This window comes from Branchiostoma lanceolatum, chromosome 8, assembly GCF_035083965.1.
Source record: "Branchiostoma lanceolatum isolate klBraLanc5 chromosome 8, klBraLanc5.hap2, whole genome shotgun sequence".
NCBI classification, from domain to species: domain Eukaryota; kingdom Metazoa; phylum Chordata; class Leptocardii; order Amphioxiformes; family Branchiostomatidae; genus Branchiostoma; species Branchiostoma lanceolatum.
The window spans coordinates 10483718-10504143 of record NC_089729.1 but is presented as its reverse complement, the minus strand read 5'-3'; the positions used below and the strand labels follow the sequence as shown (position 1 = coordinate 10504143).

At 40.5% G+C, this 20426-nt stretch overlaps 3 protein-coding genes across 4 annotated transcripts; 2 read left to right on the top strand and 1 right to left on the bottom strand.

The window, feature by feature from the left end:
* Window positions 1–139: 139 nt before the first annotated feature.
* On the top strand, window positions 140–2347 carry LOC136440147 (mediator of RNA polymerase II transcription subunit 18-like). Its single transcript, XM_066435999.1, has 2 exons — window positions 140–600; window positions 1120–2347. Exons 1-2 carry the CDS (start codon window positions 339–341, stop codon window positions 1470–1472), a joined length of 615 nt encoding a protein of 204 aa, XP_066292096.1. The 5' UTR covers window positions 140–338; the 3' UTR covers window positions 1473–2347.
* Window positions 2158–8883, bottom strand: LOC136440146 (uncharacterized). The gene is made up of 8 exons (XM_066435998.1): window positions 8757–8883; window positions 6522–6728; window positions 6055–6144; window positions 5260–5400; window positions 4461–4596; window positions 3983–4123; window positions 3440–3581; window positions 2158–3146 (listed from the first exon to the last, which is right to left on the bottom strand). Exons 2-8 carry the CDS (start codon window positions 6696–6698, stop codon window positions 2927–2929), a joined length of 1047 nt encoding a protein of 348 aa, XP_066292095.1. The 5' UTR covers window positions 6699–6728; window positions 8757–8883; the 3' UTR covers window positions 2158–2926.
* Window positions 8884–9322: 439 nt separating this feature from the next.
* Window positions 9323–20414, top strand: LOC136439634 (acyl-coenzyme A synthetase ACSM3, mitochondrial-like). Of its 2 annotated transcripts, none has more exons than XM_066435105.1 (16): window positions 9323–9456; window positions 10945–11302; window positions 11685–11782; window positions 12186–12298; window positions 12585–12703; window positions 13020–13136; window positions 13550–13671; window positions 14221–14377; window positions 15182–15310; window positions 15546–15620; window positions 16030–16110; window positions 16440–16541; window positions 17128–17255; window positions 17832–17931; window positions 18638–18760; window positions 19223–20414. In XM_066435105.1, exons 2-16 carry the CDS (start codon window positions 10997–10999, stop codon window positions 19310–19312), a joined length of 1860 nt encoding a protein of 619 aa, XP_066291202.1. In that variant the 5' UTR covers window positions 9323–9456; window positions 10945–10996; the 3' UTR covers window positions 19313–20414. The 2 variants fall into 2 exon arrangements, with proteins under 2 accessions (XP_066291202.1, XP_066291203.1); XM_066435106.1 differs by lacking the exon at window positions 15182–15310 and adding an exon at window positions 14995–15123.
* Window positions 20415–20426: the final 12 nt, after the last annotated feature.

The following is a 20426-nucleotide window of genomic DNA, read 5'->3' as shown; positions in this document are numbered from 1 at the left end:
ACTAACTAAAAAAAATCGTAATCAACACTATAAAAATTCAAAAATAATGCTGGATTTAAGTACATGTATTTTCCTATTTTGTTCATACCGTATTAAATCAACACCACTTCAATGTATAACCCATTGTAGAGTGGTTTCGTCCGCTGAACTTTCAGGTCCATGACCCCAAATGAATGCAAGAAACAAATGTTCCAGCAAGTAGGTTATCCTTTCCTTGTTTTAGGCGCTATTAATTCCGCTATACGCACTAAGGCTTGAAGAATAGACGCTTAAGACTTGCAGTTTACTGACTGTCTTTTTTGAAAGGATCTCGAGTAGCTATATTGCTAGACAGAAGCATGTCGGGCGGCGTGAGTATGCAGGAGTACCTTCTCCAGGGCAGTGTGCTGGACTCCTCCTGCGAAACGCTTCTCCACAGACTCCGGGGCCTGTCCGATAACGTGGAGTCCGGCCCGGAGGCGTTCGTGGACCAGGAGATGGTTTACATGCTCAGGGGGAGCCAGACTCCTCCCGTCCTGCTCCGGGCCAGGCGGGCGATGGACCAGCCGGACTCGCTACCCTGGCAGCTCAGATATGTCGGCACGGCGGAAGCAGGGATAGGTAATATTCTGATACTTGATTATATACTTTATTTACCGTCGAACCTTTAACCACCTGTAAATAAGATCCACCTGGCCACCTTGACCACTTTTCGGTGGTCCCCTCGATTTACGGAAAAGGCTCGACTGGCTACGAGGCCAGGCTCTTCCTGCCAGGCGACCCTTTCTGGGCCTCCAAGGGTCCCAGGGTATGCATGGGGGTTTGGAATATAGTACTAGTAGTGCTCATCAGTCCACGTAGACCAGATTTTATAAACTTATTCAATTTACTAGTCCTCTGAATGGGCAATTCTTGGGTAATTTTGACTGTATTCATGTATTATCAATGGTGTCTTCATGGATTTCTTATCCATATGATGTACACATGCTATTTACAGAAAGTAAAAAATTTAAAGTGAAGAACTTTGTATCTGATAAAAACAGCTGTTGTGGTATCTAACCAAGTACAATAGAATTAAGTTCAATATCGGGTTTACCACTTTTCAAAGTTAACATACATTTTCTTTGTCTTAAAAACCAGGTGACAAAAGCCGCAGCACCCTTGTAAGAACATGCATCGATGTGGCAACGTCGGACAATGTCACGACCTTCCTCACAGACATGGGCTTCAGGCTGGACCACGAGTGTGTGGTGAAGGGATACCTCTTCACCAAGGGCTGCATTAAAGTCACCGTCTCTAAAATCTTCCGCGTGACGGTACCGGGAAACACGGAGAACCTGGAGCCGCTGTCGCTGTCCCACCTGGTGGAGCTCAGCGTGGTGTCCCCGTCGGGTCAGGACGAGGTCGCCGACACCATGAAGCTGTTTGCTGAGCAGCTAAAGCCCATCGTGCAGCTAGAGAAGGTGGACCATCGAAGGCTGCAGCAGGTTTAGAAATTTCTAAAGGGAGCTCCAAACAGTGCTGGACATACTAGACCACTCTAAAGCTGCATCGGGCTAAGAGAAGGTTGCAGCAGGTTTTGAGGAGGCTGCAAGAGGTTTAGAGAATGTAAACCACCCATAGCCTACTTTAGTCATCCCTTCCGACCTTTTCCAGACCTTGGTTTAGAACTCATTGTGAGCAAGGTCATCTATGGTTTGGAGTTGGCCAGTAGTCTTTAAAAGTCATCTGTGCCGGGCGTAAGGACTACTAGTATACTATCATACCAGACATATTACTTCTTGGATGTGATCAGAGGAGCGAACTGGAACTAAAATAGGATGAATTGTAGGCTACTCCTAACCCTGCGCAGACCTTGGTTGGGAAATTAGTCAAGAGCAAAGTCACGGAAGGTTCCTGTGTGTGTTTGAGCAGAAAACAGGGCGCTTACCTTATACGTGTACATGTACATTGTTACACATGTGTAACTATACCTGTACTCATATGCGTATTGTTACTGCTAGATCTAATTTGTAATAATGGTTGTTGGCCATTTACATTCCAATTACACAGAAGTAGTTCAGAATTGTAACTGTGCATGTACTGGTACTGTTACTATGCTCCATGCTACCTACTGTGTTGAAAAAGTAAACTTATGTAATAGTAACATGTACCAGTTCTTGTACAGGTATACAGGTATAAAGACAACCCTTTGTGTTCCCTTTATTCTTCAACAATCAACCTTCTTGGTATAATTTTAGAGACTTACTTCAGGAACTAGAAACAGCTTTCTACATGCCGTACATCATCTACATACTGCAAAAATAAAGGTGTCTTTAATATATACAGTGTAAAACTATCTTGCAAAATGTTTCAAAGGTGAACATAGTGTAGAAAAATAAACCCAGCAACAAGTCTATCATAGGCCTTGTAGATACTTTGACTGCAACATCAACCACAAAAGGTTTCAGTTATATCTCCATGGATAGGCCATAAAAATAAATTGGTTTATCTTTTTCAGTAATAAAAATGTTACATGACTAAAAGTTAGTAAAACCAGAACAAGGAAATTAGGAGAAAAGCTAAAACTAGTAAAAGAGTACAAGTTAGCAATAGAGTCTGAACAGAACCTAAACCAAGAAATTATACCTTTTTTTACGCTACAAACATATTAGTAAACAGATGGGAGCGTGTGCACTTTGCATTTATAAAAATGAGACATTACCATGCGTCTTACAGAGCCACAAAACACAGTCAGGTATTTGTTTTATGCCTCAAAATAGGGAAAACCCTAACTACACTTAGAATAAACTTTGATGCCTACATTGAACAGCACTTTTAATCAATATTTTTGACAGTCCCAGGCTCAGTCATGATGCCTCAACGACCTAAGAAGAGGTCAAGGGATACGTGAGGTGAGTCTCACCACAGGTGGAAAGTGTACTACATGGCTGCTGTAACCTAGATATTAAACTTCGTCATCAGTGTCTTCATCATCCCTGTCAGTGTCTTCAGCCCTGTCACTATCGTTCCCCTGCGTTCCATCCATACATGGCCCCTTTCTGACTCCAGTGAAGCGTAGGAGGGCCGGCCATCCACTCTGATGCCAGCCGGCGTTGTACGTTCCCTCCACGAGGTCGTCGCCCGACATGTCTTTCTTCACTGTCAGTCGAAGCTTGCCATACGTTCTGGAGAACAGTGGGAAAACAAAATTAGCTGCATATTTAAAATCACAAAACTTGCATTGAAAAGATTGATCATCTTAAGACCATAGCACATCTAGGTCAAAAGATACAAAAAAATGGAAGTTCTGCTGCAGTACCAAGGTAACATCCAGAGGCTGAGTTATGCTCAGCTGACTACAAAAATCCGGAAACAAAAAACACACACACACAGACACACCCAAAACAATATCTCCATTTTTCATGGAGATAATGACTCCCTGCACTTTTCCTTTAGATTACGAAAGTCAGTTTCTTACCTTTTCCAGTTCACTTTCCACCACGTCGAAATCTCAATGTACTTGGTCTCACAATCAGTCTCGCAAAACCAATCCAGGTTTCCATAGCAACAGGGAAATTCAATGTAACCTGAGCCGCTTTGTGCACTAATGTCAAGCGTACCTGTAATCCAAAAGAAAGCTCACTTTCACTGATAGGATTCAGAACTTGTTTTGTTGGAGAGACCTGGTAATGGTATCTTTTACGAACACATATAATGATTGATATTTTTTACAAACTTTCAACACCTCATGACACACACTGCTTTAGCAGCGTAGTGGTCTTCCCGAAATCTATCATCCACAAATATTTATTACATCATTATTATCTAACCTTCTCCCTACTGACTGTTGTCATTTGCAGTACAAACCTGCATACACAGATGAGCACACAGAACGTAGAAAGAGAAGCAACTTGCCAACCAGAGTTCATAAATGATAACAATGTCACATGAAAGAGATATTTATCATGAACATTGCAATTTGAGAAGACCTTCCCTCCGAAACAGCATGTTGGATACTAACCTGTAAGCCCATTGACTTTGGCCTGACTGTTGGTGATAGTCAGGTCCCAGGCACCTGTGATTCTCCTGTTTAGTTTCGCCTGTTGAGCTCTACTGGCCTCCGCTTTGGCAAGCTTCTGGGCGTTCTTCTTCAGAGCTGCATCTTATTGTTGATCAAGAGTAAAATAAAGCATTGAAATGTCGGCGTGCAACTGTACACATTCCATTGTCACACAGTCAGTGTTATGTAAAAGTGTTTTAAGTACAGAAAGAACACTACTGTAAATGCGGCATGGTTTTAATTTTGAGACAATAGTAGGCAAGGGTAGGAGGGCAAAAAAATTTGCGGTGGTTTTACGTTTACGGCCAAGAGCTTACTGCGAAAATTGCGAACATAAAACCACCGCGAACATTTCTGAATTTACAGTAGTTGACTTTGTCCAGCCAAGCAGTCTGATCTGATGACTACTACTAGTAATTGTTTGTTAATCATGTCTTACCTGCATCTGAGTCGAGGAACTTTGCCAGTTTGGGCTGCAGTTCTTTGAAGTTCTTCCTTGGTAACAGTGCCTCGTCCTTCACTGCATTTATGGCCTCAATCACTGGGAGCTTCTTCTCCGCCGCAAACATGAGCACCTTGGACACAAAGATAGGAATAAATGTACAACAATGTACAAGTAGCTCCATCCAGTCAGTAGCCTTTTTGGTCAGAAATGAACCAGGCACCGATATCAACATAAGACAAAAAATGGAAATGTGTGTTGATTAAATTAGTTTACTGAACAGCTACAGGTATTTGAAATTTTAATTGAAATTTTATTTGCATCTTCTACTATGTATAAATAATAGACCATAAACCACAACTTAACACTGCGTCCTAAGACCTGTAACGCTTTCCAGTAGCATACAAGTTAACCGGGCATTCAGTCTATCTTTGGGGTACAGGGCTTCTGCCCTGAAGATAGCCTGGCCCATCCTTGATAGACAGGATGCCAGGTTACATGCAAATTGGGTGTGCGACATCCTATTTCAAAGACAGAGTTGCCAGTTCACCATGGCTGACCACTCAATGTCAAATACTTCATCTTGAGTGTCTTCTGATACACACATACAGGGTGGACCACAAATAGTGGACCACAGACCACACTGCGTCCTAAGGACTGCATCAGTCCAGCAGCATGCAAGATGGATGTGTGACATTCTCTTTGAGAGACACAGTTGCTGACAATTCAACCATGCTGGCCAATTAACATCTAGTGTTGTCACTTCCATTCCTGAGACACACACACATTTACTCACCTGTTGTAGCTGTTCTATGCTACACTTCTGAGCCAGTGCTCCCACGCTGGCCAAGTCTGTCAGCTTCTGGCGACCCCACTCCGGTACTGTGGACATCAGCTTCTGTTTCTTACTTTTACGGACCTGCTCGTCTTGCCTTTTCTGAATGAAGGCAAAAAATAAAAACACAAACTTGTCATCTAAAATTGGGAAAGAAAACAAGAAATATAAAACCACAAACTTGTCACCTAAAATTGGAAAAGAAACCAAGAATTTCTCATTGTCCTCCTGCTATTTCTCTTTCTGAGCAAAAGCTAAAAACCAGATGCTACCTTCCTTCTCATCCCAACAAAACTAAAAAAAAAGAAAGGTTCCATAGCCTTTTTGATGCCGTAGGTGAGTGGATAGTTATGCACTGTGTCTAGGGCACGGTATCATACTCTCCAAGCAGAGGTCAAGTTCCGGGGTATTTTCGCGGTATGTTATACGTTTTTCTACCTTTCCGTTTAAGTAGAAAAACGTATAAAACAAATTAAAAATACCGCAAAAATATGTTGAAAATACCCCAGATCTTACCTCTGCTTGGAGAGTAATGGTATCGGAAGGCAGAGCCCATCCCTCTCCTTCCATCGCCTTTTACCTCCCCAATTTAAGTCAGGTACCCAATTTTACACCTGGGTGGAGTGAGGAATGTTGTGTTAAATGCCTTTCAAAAGGGATCTCTGGGTTTGGGGCCAAACACCCTGCTGTTACGCCACACGACCCCACTACCCAACACAACTACAGAGCGGTATTAAAAACAACAAAAGTTTTCACCTTCTCTTCATCAAGCTTCCTCTTCTTCTCCCGTTTCTCCCAACCCTTCAGCTTCTCTGCAAAGCCTTCCTTTCCGTACTTCTGCTCTGCCTTTTGGACAAAAAAAACAAACAATATAGATTGTCCCGAAGTATTGGTATACTAAATAAAGGCACAGACAAACAAACAAATAAAGAATGTAAACACACATTGAACCCTGTGCTTGCAAATGAAACCAAGCTTGAAAAGCTCCAAAATGAAACTGAAATGATATTACATTCCTTAACTGTTCATTTACTTCAGGTTTTACTAGAGGTTAGCCAAGGAAATGGAAAGTACATTTTGAACATCATCATGAACAGAAGTGTAACAATTCTGCTCTTAAGAAAGATGGGGCCATACTTTTAAGCTCTACATGAGCTGTTACTGAACTTAGAAGACTTGTTGCAATAATATGGAGAAACTAATGCAAATGAGCTGCTACCAACCCTTTCCTTCAGATCTGAAGGCCTGTAGTACTTCATAGGACTTCCGCACCCAATGCCGTACCAGAAGGGAGTGGTGTAGTCCAGGCCCTTCATGTCTGCTGTCGTCAGGAAGTATCTCTTCCTGGCCTTATCTGCAGCCATGCGGCCTCCAACCAACCAGTCATCCAAATCCATCATCACAAATTACTGGGTATCACCTGTAGAAGACTGGCATTATTTGGGAGTGTAAGTGAACAAAATTGTCAGAAAATTATTAACTTCAATACAACACAGAGGAGAGGAAACTATCATCAAATCAAATCATATGATTTAGATTTTATGATGTGGTTGGAATGAAGTGAAACCAAGGAAAAGAGATTCTCAGATTCTTCCGTCTCTAGTGGAGTGCTGCTAAGATTTGTACATTTGTGCCTGTTAGTTATCATACAACTAGTATATGCAAGTTCTTGTCTGTGGGCTAATAGACCGATCCCAAAGCCACGCCCCCTGTTCTATTTCGAACACCTCCGTCAAAAACAGGGCTTGACGGACAAGAATGGCTGCCGCGGCCAGGTTGAAAATAATGTCGACTGACTTCCGTTAAGTTTTTGGGCTCTAAAACACTTTCAAAGCGGGTCAAAGAAAACTGGGCTGCATTCTTTGTTGAAATCTTTATCCGTCAAGTAGAGTTGTTTGAGGAGGGCGTGCACGTAATTGCAGCGAGAGCCTGCTGTTTTCGGTCAATGCTGAAGCGGTAGGTGTCGCACATCATTACCTTGTCGGTGGGAATCAGCTCCCGGTTTTTGACAAACAGCCGATGCACGTGTAAAACAGGGTACGTATATCTGTGACAGGGTCCCCACTGTTCTGACTGCATGCAAAAAAGCTGCATGATCTTCAGTAAATAAGAATTTAAATGCGTTTATTTTACTTCCCTGTTCACCGGTAAATTAATCACTATCACACACCAGTACGGAAGAGGCGAAACTATACGCTAGCGGGCGCTGTAGTAGCTGCCAATGTGGTACAAGCTCCCTCCCATTGAGTGTCCGAGCAAGTGTCCTCTTCCATTCGTTTGTGTCCTGAGCATACATGCAACCATTACAGTAAAAAACCTGTCTCAGATATACGTAATCTATTTTACACGAGCCATGTCTGTCCTACTAGCACTGTTTTTGACGGAGGTGTTCGAAATCGAACTGGGGGTTCTTAGGGGGTTCCATACGTTCGATCTGGTGTTCGACAGGATCGGTCTATTGCAAGTACATGTAACATGAAAAGGAGGGACAGACAATGGGGAACAATATAGCATGTGACTAACTCTGATCTTTTCCTCTGCTTTTTTATTCATTACCAGTATCCATTGTGTCAGCGTAGCCAAACAATACATAGGTCTTCATTCAATACATCTTTCACATTCATGATTCAAGGTTTTTGGATCACTGTCTGACAATTTGATGCTGCATAACAATGGGAACTACTAGTATTTCACACATACATGTGAGTCGTCACAACTTTCTCTCTCTCCCAATTATCAAAAGTGTATAAACACAACTCTTTCTGGCTACCTCTTTAATATCTCTATTTTAACTCTTAAAGACAAGATCCTGTGTGTTCTGGTAAGATTGGGTGACTAGAAAACGGAAATTAAATACATTTGTAGTTAGATAACAAATTTGGGGATGAAACAGGTCCGGGCAAGATGGCATACAGATGTTCCGAGTTAAAGTTAGCCGGAAATACGGTTCGCTCCCTTGGGGTTTCTTAAACCATCAAAACAGGCATGGCAGGGCAAGAAAAAGCTCATTGTGAACTTATACACAATTTCAAAAGAAGTGCTTCTGATTATAATGTAAAAACAGTAACGCTCTTGAAAACATGGTTAGAGTCGCTGATGACTTTCATCAAGCTCCGCAAACGATGGATATGGATAAAGCCAAGTATGAGCCCGAAAGATCGCAACTATCTTGCTTTAAAATTACTATCTTGCACCACATGAAAAATCATCAAACCCCGTTTAACCTGTAGAGCTTTGGTCAGCTGTCATAATACACATTCTCCCAGCTTTAATACATAGAGATCACTTTATCTCAAGTTATGAAGCATAATAGTCTTCAGTTCAAGTCTCAACTGGATCGACATTGCAAGGAGCTGATGCACGAACACGGCGGAAGCGAATAGACCAGTCCACAACAGGCGCTGCCTTCCTCGACTGAACATGGTATAAAGGTATAAAGGTATTAGCAGAAGTTTTACCTTGTTTCTTGTCGTTTTGCCGGGCGGTCTTCGCTCTGCTCCCCTCCTTATGTTAAATGACCTCAAAGTTTGGCGCGAAATGTGGCTGATCACAGCTAGTTCTAGCTTGACACCACATCCGCCAGACGTAGGTAGAAAATATAATAAATTTGGGACCATTTGGAAGATAATATTTAATAGAATATGGTGATTAGTATAAATAGTACCTTTCTATATATCATTCATTACTTGTTATCCCATTATAAACCTTATCGTGGCCACAAAGTTTAAGGGACTATTTATGTGACCTCCTTCACGTTCACCCTCAAAATAAATCCGCCAACCCAGCGCCTCATTATAGTCCACAAAATGAAGGGGAAACACTCTCTTGTGAAGGTGATTATATAAAATGAAAAAAAAAAATCTTACCAAAAAAAATAGATAATATCATATGTAAAAAATGAATATATAAGAATAAGAAGTATATTTAATCATTACACTGCTAGTTACTTTCTTCAAATCTTTTTAAAAAACTTATTTACCTGTTTGTAAGAGTGAGCTCGTCCAAATAAACTTTGAGCTGACTGACCTCGCCTGACCCATCACAAGGGAAGCTGAGAGTGCAGAGCGACGCAAGACGATCACCATAAATAGAAGATATATATGTCTTCTGCAAGGGTCAAGACTTGATTATTCAGCTAACCCTGGCATGTAACAACAGGTAACGTTTCTACCTGGTGTATGCATTCTTTCAGCTACAAAAGGGGGCGTAACGCAGGGCACTTGATCTGCTTGTGGTGTCTCCTTTCAATGTGGTGTGTTGATCAACACTGCACTGTATAACAAGTTTTTGTACAGTACAAAGATATAAAACTGCTACCTTTAGGACTAACAGGTAAAATTTGACCAGTTTCCAAGCCAGACAACTTCAGAAGATCCCGATCTTTACGCCTGTTAGATTCTAATTACCTTCGCCGAGAAGGTTATGCAGAGGGTAGCGTTTGTGTGTATGTATGTATGTATGTAATGTACAGCATAACTCGAGAAGGCTTGGATGGATTGTCTTGATATTTGGTAGGTGGGTAGGTCTTGATGAGACTAGGAAATGATTAGATTTTGGGTCCCCTAGCGGCTTGTTATGGTACTGCAGCGGAACTTCCTGTTTTGATATCTCGTGTTCTGGACATGCTATGGAACTGATTTTTGAGTGGTAGATAGAGTGGACAGAGAGTAAGTGTTATGGGTTTGGGCCCCCTAGCGGCATTTTTGGAACTGCAGGAGCAGGTTTTGCATCTGACTTTGAAAGGGAATAACTCAAGAAGGGCTTGATGGATGGCAATGATTTTTGGTAAGTAGATAGCTTGAGTGATGATGAACATGATTAGATACTTTTTATGCAAATCAGTATCTAATTTGCATAATTAATGAGGAAAGTTTATACATCCGCCAAATTCCATGATAGGACTCTGAAACATGTGACATATGTAAGTGAGGAAGAGAGAAATATTAATTGATATGAACTATGTAAATGAAGACCTCATTTGCATAATTAATGAGAAAATACTATAACTCAAGATGGCCTTGATGGATGGTCATGATTTTTGGTATGTCGATAGCTTGTGTGATGCTTAGAATGATTGGCCGATAATTATGCAAATCAGATTCTAATTTGCATAATTAATGAGGCAACTTTAAAAATCTACTTTGTGCCATGATATGACTATTCAAATTGTAACTGAGGAAGAGAGGAATGTTGAAGATAGAAAATATGCAAATGCGGGCCTAATTTGCATACTTAAATGAGAAACTACTATAATTCCATACTGGTAAATGACGGAAATTTCATGCATTTAATACTTTTTTCGTGGCATCGGGAATTTATGTGAATGTGAACATCGTTGAATCAAATTATGCTGATAAGGGCCTCATTTGCATAATTGATGATCAATATTAGCATCACCTTCTTCATACTTTGTTAAGCTCATACTTTGGACATGTCATATTTTAAGACAATCAACTGGTATGATTTATGATTGATGAGAAACACTCCTAATACGTCAGTCACAATGGTTAAAATCATTTGGCGAAGGTATGAGGTCGTGGAACTCTAGTTGCTAATGTCCACTTCTGGTAAAATATATTTTAAAGAAAATTAAAAAGTTACTGACATCTGTTATTTCAATTTCTATTTTAAATCCTTATTTTTCAGGTGCAGTCTATAGAGAGGCCATACAAATAATTGATGATTAACACATTCCACCATGAGTCTGTGTGTGACAATTTTGAAGTCCCCACTCTTTAACGGAGTCGGACAAGTCTTCGCTAAATCTGCAACCAGACCAAGAAGGTTCAGCAATTTTTACCATCTTAGACATTCCAAGACATCAGCTTCAGTACTGCAAACCAATACTTCTTGCTGTATCCACACTACAACTGCCTATCAGACTAGAGAGGCTTCTAGAACTGGGTTTGACGACTACGAAGCAGGGTGGAAAAATTTCCACCTAGAAGTGCCAGAATATTTCAACTTTGCTAATGTGGTCGATGACTGGGCTAAGAAAGAAAAGGTGAGTATATATAGACCTGATTCTTCGAAGTTGCAAAATTTTTTGTACATAAAGATTTTTGAAAAATATCTGATTATTTAACATCTAGAATGGCTCTTAGGTCTTGAGTTTAAATCTAGAAATTGTTAACAGCAATTATTTATCTCAGGTTAGATGGTTAAAAAGGTTTTGAAAATGTTATGACAAAAGGCAACAAACACCTTTGCTGTGAATGAAAACAGTGTGATTTGGAATTGACTGCACCTGATTTTTTTTTCTCAATGAATGAGTCAGCCCACGCCCCACACTAACATGTGCAGCTGCAGAGTCTAATTTGACCCTAGTCTTTGTAATCTATAAGTCTATGCAAATGTTTGACTTACAATGTCTTTATTTTTGCCAGACAAAGGAGAGAGCGGACAACCCTGCCCTGTGGTGGATAGATGACCATGGCAACCAGCTGCAGTGGAACTTTCAACAGCTGGCAGAATATTCCAAAAAGTAAGACAGAAAGTTATCATGATAAACAAATGATCGAACAGTTGGCAAAACCTCATAGGCTTGTATCTAGATAAGGGATCAACAAGTAATTCAACATTTGATTAAACAACTCAACTTATCAAACTTAACAGACATACTAAGATTAGGGATATACCATCTGAGTGTGTTAAGAAGGACATTACAGAGTGCGGCCTCACCAACGTGGACCCGCTGGACAGAGCCGCTTGGAGGCGCTGTGTGAAGACTAGCCGACTGCTGCCTACCCCTGCGTCAGGGAACCCCGCAGTAGTATAATCTAATACTGGATACTACTACTACTACTACTACATCCACATTGTTGCAGGAACATGATTGATAGATAGATAAATAAATAAATATCAATTTTTCTTTTCTTGACGTCCAGAGTAGCCAACCTTCTACAGACCTCCTGTGGCCTGAGACATGGCGACCGAGCAGTGGTCATCCTTCCCAGGGTGCCAGAGTGGTGGCTGGTCAACATCGCCTGTGTGAGAGCAGGTTGGATGGGTTTATGCTATAGATGACTGTCTCACTGGACCTGTCTATAGTGACCACTCAAGGGACTCAATGGACAGGTGGTCACTGTAGACAGGATTCTTAATGTGGCTACAATGTGGCTACAATGGCCAGGTGGTCGTTATGTAGAGGTGGACAATGGTACAAGTTGTAATGTAATCTGGACTGGAATCAGTAGCTATGTGCCTACATAAGATCCAAGAACACAGCATGTGCCATATTTTTTTTCATCTAGACAGACTAAAAGCTCATTTTTTTATTGTTTCAGGTGTTGTCCTGAGTCCAGGGACCCCTCAGCTGATGTCAAAGGACATCCTCCACCGCTTACGCATGTCCGGGGCTAAGTGTATCATTGCCGATGACGTCATAGCAGAGAGAGTGGACCAGGTATAGAGACTCTTAAACATGTCTAGAATGTGAACGCTGTTTTGCTGTATACTAAAAAAAGGTACATCACTCGAGTAATGAATGATGTATCAGATCATATTAGTTTCTTGCACATTGTCATCATCCTCAATTATGCCAATTTATATTTACTTACATCAGTAGCTACGTGTCTTGAGGCAGGCTATGACAATGTCGTTGTTTATTGTCTCTTGTCAGCTGCTAGGTCCCCCCCCCCCCCATCCTTCCCATCCACAACCCATCTTGCTCTACTGTTCTCCAAGTTATTTCTCACACACCTGTACCTGTACACATCCAGGTGTCTGCCCAGTGCCCTGATCTGAGGGTGAAACTGTTGGTGTCCGAGACTGGACAGACCAGAGATGGTTGGTTGGACTATAGACAGCTGTACAGGGAGGCCTCACAGCATCATGAGGTAAGCTAGCTTTGAACTTTAAAGTATTTTTAATATCAGTAAAAGTGCTAAAACGTAAGGTATAAGATTGTCAAGTTCTTGCTTAATTGTGTTACATTGGCATGCTTGTTTGTGCATGTCGTTTGTAGTCAAGTCCAGTTGTTACCCTCTAAAAGGTATATGTACTTATGTCATATAAATTACTCCTGACTTTTTTTGATAGCATGATGCTCTGGCATACAAGAATGTATCTGCCCTGCATGCATACATGTTTCATAAAAAGTTACAGTATGAATCAAAGCAGAAGAAATTAATGTAGAGCAAATTGTTTCTTCATGATCAGATCTGAACTCATGGCTAACAGACAAATGAATTGAGATGGAAAGTACTTCATACCAATAATACAATAATTCCAAATATTTGTTTTGCTGTAGGTTGCTAGGACCCGTAGTGACGAGCCCATGCAGTTGTTCTTCACCAGTGGGACCACAGGGGCACCCAAGATGGCTGAACACACTCATGCCAGCTATGGGCTGGGGCATGTCACTACTGGCAGGTATAACACGAGGCAAACCAAGCTCATGTATATACTGCATGCAATATGTTACCTAGAATACACAATATACAATTGTTATATATTAAGCTTGTCCCTATACTGTGTGACTACTGGTAGTATATAACAAGTGTCGTTTTATTTTGCCTTTCTCCAATTTTCTTATCTCTAGCATACATTCATGTTGCAAGACAATTTTCTTGGTCAGTGGTTTACAATCAGCCTTCAATTGGTTGTACTAGATTTGCTTGGAAGCAACTCTTTACTTCATATCTTATGTTTATGTCAATGTAGTTAACATGCATGTCTTTATCATGTTTATGATTGTGCTCTGTCTATCAAGAAGAAGAAGTGTATAGTTATTATATATTAAACAAATGTTTGAAATTACACAAGATTCAAATTCGAGGTTCATACTTGTCAATAACATTAATGCAATGTGTCTTCTCTCTCCCTTTTTCTTTCTCTACATCATCCTGTGTTACCTTTGATTTGGTCCGTGTCAGTTTGCACGTGTCTGTTTTTGTAGCGATATGTTTCTGTATAACACAGGTACTGGCTGGACCTGACGTCCAGTGACATGATCTGGAACATGTCTGACACCGGCTGGGCCAAGTCTGCCTACAGTAACCTGTTTGGCCCCTGGGTCCAGGGAGCCTGTGTGTTCATTCACCACACCCCCAAGTTTGATGCTGTAGAGACCCTAAAGGTAGGCTGGACACTCGTGAATGATAGTTGGAAAATCACTACGGTATAACAAGGTTCATTATTCACAACCATGTTCTTTGTACAGTCAACAACCAATGTTTCGGATAAGTAACGTCTTACAATTCTCATAGGCTCATCTTCCCTCTAATCATTCTATTTCAGTCATGACTTTGTGCTGTGAGTGAAAGAAATGTTTGACTTTGAAATCATATAGATTTTTTAATGTCTTTTTCAAATTCAAGGTAACAGGTGTTATAACTTATAGGAAATTAGGAACACTATGAAACTTTTGCCACAGATGCTGTTGTCAATGTAACATCCAAGGATTGATAGAGACAATCACTGCAGAATTTCTCTTTTCATCTGTTTTATTAGAAGAAAATCAGTAGCCTGTATGTCTTAACTACTACCTAAAAAAAATAAAGCTGTGAATGTACAAATTCAAGCAATCCAATTGATTAATTCAGATTGAACTGCAGAGAAATCTGTGCAGTGCAGGGATAAGATGAGAACTAAGAGAAATCAATCCGAACCAGATCAAACAAAATGAAATAGAATCAAGACAATTACCTCCTTGGACACTGCTATTGACAACTGCACGTTGTTCCCTTGGAACAGGCGGTGTCCACCTATCCCATCACCACCCTGTGCTTGCCTCCTGCTGCCTATCACATGGTGGTACAGCACGACCTCAGCAAGTACGACCTCTCACGAGTGGAGCACTCTCTAACAGGAGGCGATGCTCTGGTGAGTTCTGGTGATTTGACCTTGATGATTTGACCTTGACTGCTGTGTTTCGGAACAGGTGTTGTCCAGGGTGCCGATCAGCACCATGTGCACTCCTCCTACGGCGTACCGTATGATGATTCAGAACGACCTTTCTCGGTACGACCTGTCAAAGTTGGAACATGTGGTTAGCGCAGGGGAACCGCTGGTAAGTCGGCTGTGTGTAGACTTACTAGTATGTAAAACATGTGAGAACTCAGACTACTTTGGGGGTGTATTCAGCATAGTATAGTACTTTTTTTTCAATTTTAAGTTTAGCTCCCCTTTGATTCCAACCAAGAATACAAATGACAACCATCTGAATGGAACTGTTACCAGTCTTTTTGTGGAACGAGTAAAGTTGAAGATGGCTCCAGACTAGATTTCTTGTCTTTTCTCCCTAGAACCCAGAAGTGATGAATGAGTGGAAAGCTGGTACAGGGCTGACAATCAGAGAGGGATATGGGCAGTCTGAAACGGTATGTTTCACTTTTTTGTTTGTATGTATAGTTGTAGAAGACCTAACAAAAGTCACTGTACTTTAGTTAGCTGAACGGCCTGTCACACCTAACTTTTGTACACAAGTGTTGTTTAAAGCCGTCTAACGAGGATGCCTCAACTATACTTGATGGCAAGAAGTTCCACACTGCGATAGTTCTTGGGAAAAAAGAATTTTTAAACAAAAAAATGTTATTTTGTTTGTATTGTACAATGTAGAAGTGAAGTTGATAATACTGCACAGCTGACACAGTAATTTTTACATGCCTGAACAGTGCCTAGCTTGTAGAATGTTCCGGTGTCTGACACAGTTATGTTACATGCCTGAACAGTGCCTAGCTTGAAGAATGGTCCGATGTCTGATACAGTCATTTTTGCATGCCTGAACAGTGCCTGGCCTGTGGGATGTTCCGGTGTCTGGACGTGCGGCCAGGATCCATGGGAAAACCGGCTCCTGGTTACGATCTTAGGGTAAGCACTCAATCAATTAACCAACCAATCACCCGATCAATCAATCAATCAATCCATCCATCCCTGTTTAGGAATTGAGCCCATTTTTCTGTTTTCATTGCCAGTGACACAAGCTTTCCATGTCTGTTTTTATTTCTAATTCCCTTTTTTAAGCCAGACAAATATCTGAAAACAACTATTAGCAAGCAATATGAAAAACAAGCAGTTGTTAGATAACAAGGTTTTGACATGTTAAAGTTTCATTTGGAAATATCTGAACTTGTTAGTATACCTGTCGTTTGATTTTGGTTTATTTTGCTAAAATATTTTGTTTTTTTTCCTGTTGCTAGGTGATAGATGACAAGTGTCGAGAGTTGGAGCCTGGAAAGGAAGGTGACCTTGCCATCAAGGTCAAACCCCACCGGCCAGTGGGGCTGTTTACACGGTACTTGGTACGTGAACTGGTTTTCAGGACAATCCAAAGATAAGGCTTTATGTGATGTCAATGTGCTGAGATACTAGTAGCTGGTATGTTACTCCAAAAGGCAGTTATACCGGCTATACAGATACAGAATACAGATAGCATTTTACTATTTTTAGATCTCATTCATGAGTTATTTCTGAATCAGCACATTGTAAGTATTGTAAATTGATACATGTTTTACATCAGCAAGTTCCCAATAAACCTACATAAAGTATATCCCCATATGATTCATTCTATGCCTATGGTGAGCGCCTTCATTGTGTAAAAATATTGCCAACAACCTCTTTGACATAAATCCAGTCATTTTTATGGCAATTACAAACTCCAGTTAGTCACTCCCCGCAAGAGGCACTTCCTATAGCATATGACCACACCACTCCGACCCAGGACTGTGTACGTCCGACCTACCATGCATGCGGTGGAGAAGGGATAGAGAAAACTGGTTGCCAGATCGTTTGTGGTACCCCAATGGTCAAATATTTTAAGACTAAAGGATAGATGAGATGAGGGTAGAGAATATTTTGTGCTGATTTCCTTTGTTGTTTTTCCTGCAGGATGACCCAGTGCGGACTGTGAATGCGTTCCGCGGGGACTACTACGTGATGGGAGACCGTGCGCTCAGAGATGAAGATGGCTACCTGTGGTTCGTTGGGAGGGCTGATGATGTCATTCTGTCAGCTGGGTTAGTAACCATTGTTTTTTGTTTCTTTGTTTGTTTGAACCTTTGTTTATTCAAGAGAAGCTCAGATCGGCCTGCAGGCCGCTTTTCATTGAGGTCATGAGAGACTGTACATGATTTAGAGTCCTAATAAGTCTATAGTCATATTGTGGCTAAAGAGTTTGAGTAGGGTTTAATTGTTTGAAGTTGTAAATAAAAAGACTGACTTTTATAAATTAAAGAAAGTTGCAGAAAAAATACAGGTCAACAGACAAAACTTTATGTAAAACTGTCAACCAGAAAAAAATAGGACAATAGATTCTGGATTATTGGATTCATAGTCTATTTTAACCTTCTCCCAGCTGCCTAACTCTGTAACCAATAGAGAATGGGATGCCAAACAGCTTGTGATAAGGGTTAATGAGTTTTGATCCCATGTGACATCATACTAGTATGTACCAGTATTTTAAATCAAGGTGTTGCAACATTAGACCATTGCCATAAGACAGCTACATGACATTGCATTTCTTCAGAATGTCATCTTCTTAAAAGGGGACTACTAGCTTCTAAGTTTGACTCAGTGATGCATGTATGCCCCAGATACCGTATCGGTCCATTTGAAGTGGAGAGTGCCCTGATTGAACACCCAGCAGTGGCAGAGTCAGCTGTAGTCAGCAGTCCTGATCCTATCAGGGGGCAGGTAGGGGCCTTAGTCATTACAAATTTTCCACTGCTTTCAAAGAAGAAGTCAAACCCTACATTAGTATGTAGATATAAAAACTTATTGTAGACTAGCAACATAGTTTAATCTTCGTCGCTTGTACAGTATCACATGTATGCCTTATGTTTGTTCATCGTCATTAATTGTTGTCAACTTGCAATTAGCCTGCGGTCATGAATTTGCAAGAAACTTATTGTTTGTTTGTCAGTTTGAAAGATATCTGATTTAACGTCAATAGTTGACTTCTGCAGTAATTACATCTGCTCTGATGCTGAGCTAAATGCTTTCAGGAAAAAAAGTCTTCAAGATATTTTTGAACACCATTTAGATCAGATTTTGGAAAGCAGTCAGAATTCAGCAAGTTAGACATCTCCATGTCTATGAATTTAAAGTTATTACAAAAATAAAGATACCACAACATAGATGAAAGCATGGTTTTATGATTCTAACCGACAAGTGAATTCTTTTTTTACAATAGGCACAAAATGTTTATGCCGAATGACGTACATGTACAATGTACTTTGTTCTTAGGGAGGTTCTAATGGTGTTTATAATCCTGTCGCCAAGTTATGATTATTACAATCAACATGGAAATGGATTATTTTATTACACCAAGGTTCAACTTACAACTTACAGTACTGTTTCTGCTGAATGATATCTACACATTTTCCTTGAATGTCTCCAGGTTGTGAAGGCGTTTATTATCCTCTCACCGAGCTACCAAGACATCAGTCAGAGGGAGAAGCTCGTCAAGGACATACAAGAACATGTCAAGAAAACAACCGCTCCTTACAAGTACCCCAGACAGGTAATCTAAATGTCATCTTAAAAAAAAGGAAAGATAAATAACTTTTGACCAACATAAAAAATTTGATATCATTCACTGTTCTAGCCTACTGGCCTGTAGCTATTACAAAGGGCTAGCACTGGCTGCTGACAAAGACAAAGACTATACCAATGGAACTTAGGTATGTATATGTGTATAAGCAGCGACACCTGTGCTGCCTTGAAGAAGGTGACAGATGGTCACCGAAATGTTGGTTGAATAAATCTCTACTTGGTTGTGTAAAAAGAGTCTTTTTATTCAATGACTATACCAACCTGATGAAACTATTCATGGATATTGAATATGTATGTATAATGATACACATCTGTCTATCACTTTGGCCTTGTTCCAGTCCATGCACTCGTTGGATTAAGGACACTGCATGGATAATATTCATAATCCTGATGGAAGATTTGTTTGTTTACTTGTTTATTTTCGTTTTAGATTGAGTTTGTTGAGGAGCTGCCTAAGACAGTCAGTGGCAAGATCAGGCGGGTGGAGCTGAGGACCAAGGAGTGGGACAAGACGTCTTAAGACATCACAGAAGATTGGCAAGCAATGCATGCCTGTGTATAACATGTAGCAGTATGATGTGATGATATTTGAATAATGAAGTACATGTATTCGGAATCCATGGCCAATGACAAAATACAAGGCAAATTTTCACAAAGCTTCATATACTTGCACAGTCCTCACAATCTAGTGATTGGTCTGTTTTATCTTGGAGTTTTCAAAGAGAGGTGAGTTATAACAGAAGTTGAGTTGACATAACATAGTGCTTATGCTTATGACATTCATGTATAAGATGAATGCAAACTGGAGAGAAGGTTGATAAACTAGCAGATGTTTGAGGGGCAAAATCGTGACAGTTTCTGATATTGGACCAAGTAAGAAACCGTCACCTGAAAGATCTTCTGGAATACTTGTTTTGGGATTAATGTAGTCCTCTCATTGCTCTCTACACTTGTCCATTCACCATTGAGTAAAGATCAAGTCTCTGAACTTTGACACAGGCCTTGTCCTGATCCTGTCCATGACACTGTTGCCAGGCAACAGGCATTACATCATGCATTGTTTACAATTGGCCTGTGATGTGGCAATAACTATATATGTACCAAAATACATAGCTTTAAGTGGCTAAGTTGGGCAAGTTTCTGCCCATGGAGGGGTGAAAACATTTTTTTTTAAATGGCTTAATTGTGGTTGCACGCTGCAAAATGATACTAGTTCTGTGAGAGAGCAACAGGGGATTTCGCGCTGAGCAATCATGCTGTTATAATCTGAAATCAACAAGCTGGCTGCAAATCATTTTGTGTTAGAGCAGGGGATTGAATACTCACATTATGCCTATTGTTAGCTGGATGAATAACAATTCTAAATGAGTATATTATATCATTATAACAACAATTTCTTGCCATGTACCTCAATGTAAGTAAGCAAAATATTTTTGGTTTGATACCCTCAATGGATTTTTTTAAGTGGTGAGGCAGCTCTCACGCTCCAATTTCTACTGCCCTTCTTAGATTTATAAGAAGAAAGGAATAGAATATGCTAGCTTATAGCCTTGAATGTATTTTTAACTGTGCCATAACTAATATTTTACAGTTGGAAATAAAAGGGACACAAAGTGGCACTACCACACGATTCT

Coding starts and splice junctions, on each gene's coding strand:
- LOC136440147 (XM_066435999.1), top strand. CDS start 339: ATGTCGGGCGGCGTGAGTATGCAGGAGTACCTTCTCCAGGGCAGTGTG. Junction 601..1,119: donor CACGGCGGAAGCAGGGATAG/GTAATATTCTGA, acceptor CTTAAAAACCAG/GTGACAAAAGCCGCAGCACC.
- LOC136440146 (XM_066435998.1), bottom strand. CDS start 6,698: ATGATGGATTTGGATGACTGGTTGGTTGGAGGCCGCATGGCTGCAGAT. Junction 6,145..6,521: donor CTTCAGATCTGAAGGAAAGG/GTTGGTAGCAGC, acceptor TTTGTCCAAAAG/GCAGAGCAGAAGTACGGAAA. Junction 5,401..6,054: donor GGAAGCTTGATGAAGAGAAG/GTGAAAACTTTT, acceptor GCCTTCATTCAG/AAAAGGCAAGACGAGCAGGT.
- LOC136439634 (XM_066435105.1), top strand. CDS start 10,997: ATGAGTCTGTGTGTGACAATTTTGAAGTCCCCACTCTTTAACGGAGTC. Junction 15,621..16,029: donor GATATGGGCAGTCTGAAACG/GTATGTTTCACT, acceptor ATGCCTGAACAG/TGCCTGGCCTGTGGGATGTT. Junction 16,111..16,439: donor CTCCTGGTTACGATCTTAGG/GTAAGCACTCAA, acceptor TCCTGTTGCTAG/GTGATAGATGACAAGTGTCG.